This window comes from Hippocampus comes, unplaced genomic scaffold (assembly GCF_001891065.2).
Source record: "Hippocampus comes isolate QL1 unplaced genomic scaffold, H_comes_QL1_v1.1 scaffold30, whole genome shotgun sequence".
In the NCBI taxonomy this organism is placed as follows: Eukaryota; Metazoa; Chordata; class Actinopteri; order Syngnathiformes; family Syngnathidae; genus Hippocampus; species Hippocampus comes.
Window position 1 is genome coordinate 472291 of NW_017805705.1, and position 3338 is coordinate 475628.

Consider the following 3338-nt stretch of genomic DNA (forward strand, 5'->3'; position numbering starts at 1 on the left):
AGGTGAAAGCTCCCCCCCCCCCTCCCCCCCTAAGAAAAAAGCCCCCACAAACTGCACGAAAAAAAAAAAAAGATCACGTTGGATTGCCGCATGGCCGTTTGGTTATTCGGGAGATGGTCACAAAGCGTGACGATGCAGTCAGCCACACTGAACAGTGCGTGCGGCTCTCCCGACATCATTGAATTAAGCGCTTGCTTTCACACTTCAGCCGCAATGCATGCAGCCCGCCCCGCGCGGGCCACGGTGCAGCGTGCCCAGTTAGGACTGCAACGATGCATTGAGATCCCGCGTCAACATCTAGTCCACTTTGTAGTCCGACAATCAAGAGCTATAACGGAAACAGAGCGACTGCCGCCTCTATCGCGCTGCTCATTTGTCAAGCAGCTCGGGTAGGCAGCGGAAAAACTTCAGTTGGGATCGATGGAAGCCGGAGACGCCATTACCTGGTAACGGTTCAGGAGGAGGAAAAAAAAAAAAAACACACAAAAGGCTCTGCAAATCACTGCCAACATGTTTGCAATGCGGGCCAAGTGACTTCATTAATTCAGCAGCTTTCTCCACCTTCTGTTCTGAATAAAAAGGTGGAGACAAGATCGACCACCACATTTTTCACTTTCAAAGCTAATATTGCATCCATAACTGAGTCGGGATGTCACCTGTGTGTAAAGCGCCTTTTACCAAGTTCGGAAAAGCCAGTGATTTTTTTTATTTATTTTTTTTTTTATCCCCCTCGTCACACTTTTGCATAAACGGCACAAAGATGAAGCAAGATTCTGCTCTCAGAGATATTATCAAAGCCGTAAGGCAGAAGGGGCGGGTCAACGTACTGCAAAGCTAGTATCAGAGCCAGAGATGACGAAGATGAAACCTCTGTGTAAAGCTCCTTTTACAATGGCCGTAAGAAGCTGGCATTTTTCTACCTTTTTCATTTGATCTGGCAGTTCTCTGCCTTTCGAGGCAGTATCACAGCTTTAGCAGTCCTCAGACTTACACGCGAATTACGCGTTCGCTATTCGTTTACCGTTTAATCAGCGAGTCCCGATTCAAGTACTATGACTACTACTACAGTTCAGAGTCCAAAAAATGTCCAAAGCGCTCTTCCAAGCCTCATAGTCACTTTTCTGAAAACATACAGTGTGCACCGATGAGCTAACACAGCGGCATCAAGCTAAGGGAAGTTTTTTTTTTTTCCTTTTTAGTTTAAAATAACTTACTTTGATACTTGACACTCACTTCTCCTGTCTTATCCGTCTCGCGTGATGATGACATCATCTACACGTGATTGCGGGGTAACGTGTGGCCGAGTGAAATCAAAACACAGTTCCGGAAATATTCCGCCTTTGCCGGGTTCTGTATCGAAGGCAGATTTATTGATTATTTTATTTGCATTCAGAATTAATTTTTTTCATCGGGTCTCTGTGTGAAAGAGCCTTTAATTGGGCCGAAATGTTGGCACGGGATTACCAAAGCAAGAAATTCAGAACCACTTGCTTTCGACGTCGACATCGATCTCAGCTGATTATCAATCATTGTGTGGATAAACGCCGATGTATCATTGTAGCCCTCTTACTGACGGGGATCAATACTGTGCTATTTTTAGAACCACAAGCAGGAAGCCTGAGCCGGAGGAACAAATGCAGATGTTTGATAATGGCACAGATAGACCCTCTGATAAGGCCGAGTCGAGTTATCTTAGCCGTATACATTAATATCGTCCTGTACGCCGCGCCATACCGAACTACACGCGAGTATGAAAACACTGCGATGCACTAAGAAGGCTTTTAAGGAAGGACAAAGGCCTCTCTTGAGCATGAGCAAAAGGTAGACCGGGCCATGCATGTGGGACCTCTCCAAAAATGTCTGAATAATGTATACTACTAACTTGCCATTAATCTTTAAGCAGCCACGCTGCACAAAGAATATGCCGGGTGTTACGTTTCAAGTGAAGGGATATACTTTAAGTTTTTATGGATGTTGAGAAGCTTTTTTTGGGGGGGCGGGGTTTCAGAGGACACTGAATGTGAAATGAGACCAACAGCAGCGGCAGAGGAAGGCAATTTCCCAGGCGACTTTCGAAAAACACACCGCTTGTAATGAAGTTGAAGGATGTAGATTTTTTTTTTCCTTTAAACAAAATAAAATACAAAAGGACATCCTTAAGGACAAAAAAATGGAACTACATCTCACAATTATAAAACTAAAGGAAGTTAACTAGAATCATGGCGAAAAAGTCTGTCCATTACGTACGTGCATGCAAAAGATGGAAGGTCAAACAGTCATTTGAGAATTATAGTTGACTTTAATTTATTGAATTCATTGCACAATTACCTTTTTTTTTTAGTTTGCACTCGACAAATAGTCCATATATTAAAAGAAAAAAAATAAAACTAATAAAAACTAAAAGAAACTTGAAACTAACTGAATTTAAAAAGCAAAACACGAAATAGAAAATAACTATAATGACAAATCCCACGGTCTTTTAACCCTGATGTGCTACAACATGGTGGCTTAGGTTACACAACAAATAAATTTCCGTTGTGCTACAAAAAAGAAAAAAAAAAAAAAAAAACAAAGAAAATTGGCCAAGGTGCACCCTTTGCCCATCTTCTGGCAGCATGGGTCAATCTCCTTACATAATGGTTTGTAGAGACCACTAAGCTCATTGACTGCTAATCCTTGACCACTACCATTGCTGTGCATACACTGCATGCGCATCTCGTCGGAGATCTCTCATAAACCTGCTCATGTCGTCATCACGGTCAACTCCAAACACCAATTACAGCCAGCAAAAAACAACTACGGGAGAATGGCAAACGTCCACCCAAACAATGCAATTCATACGATATGCACGTCTTTGTCATGTGGGAGGGAACCACGATACCTGGAGAAACCCCACACGAGAATGGAGGTCAACTCAACACAGAAAGGCCGGTGCTAGGATCGAACCCGGAATCTGAAAGCTGCGAGGCGGATGTGTGAACCGGCGCCCACCTGCGTAAAAGTACATTGGGTTGAAAAATAAATAAATTAGCAGACATCTGGATCCCCCTCACGCAATTAAGAAAAGCATGTTGCTTGCGGTGTCGTCATCTTGATTTGTTTTGACATTGGACAAAAATGTGAAACGTGCACTAACAACACCCACGGGAAGGCACAACAGCCCGAATATACACCGGGAGCGCTTCGGTCTTTAGCTTTGACGACTTTGCTAGAAAACAACTCAGAGTACGGTCCAGTTCAGGTTGAAGCACTTCTGCAGGCCGCCTCGCTCTGACTTCAGGACCAAGGCCAGTTCTCTGAGACAGGCGCAGGCTCCAGAGTGGAGCGGAACTCGGGGG

At 44.0% G+C, this 3338-nt stretch overlaps 1 protein-coding gene across 1 annotated transcript in view; it reads right to left on the bottom strand.

Annotated features, from left to right (window-relative positions):
• The window catches only part of hcn1 (hyperpolarization activated cyclic nucleotide-gated potassium channel 1), a 50922-nt gene that overhangs the window by 46013 nt on the left and 1571 nt on the right, over positions 1–3338 (bottom strand). Inside the window, exon 2 of the mRNA XM_019882793.1 lies at positions 3230–3296. Within this exon, the coding sequence (XP_019738352.1) occupies positions 3230–3296 (67 nt within the window). The remainder of the gene's footprint in view (positions 1–3229; positions 3297–3338) is intronic.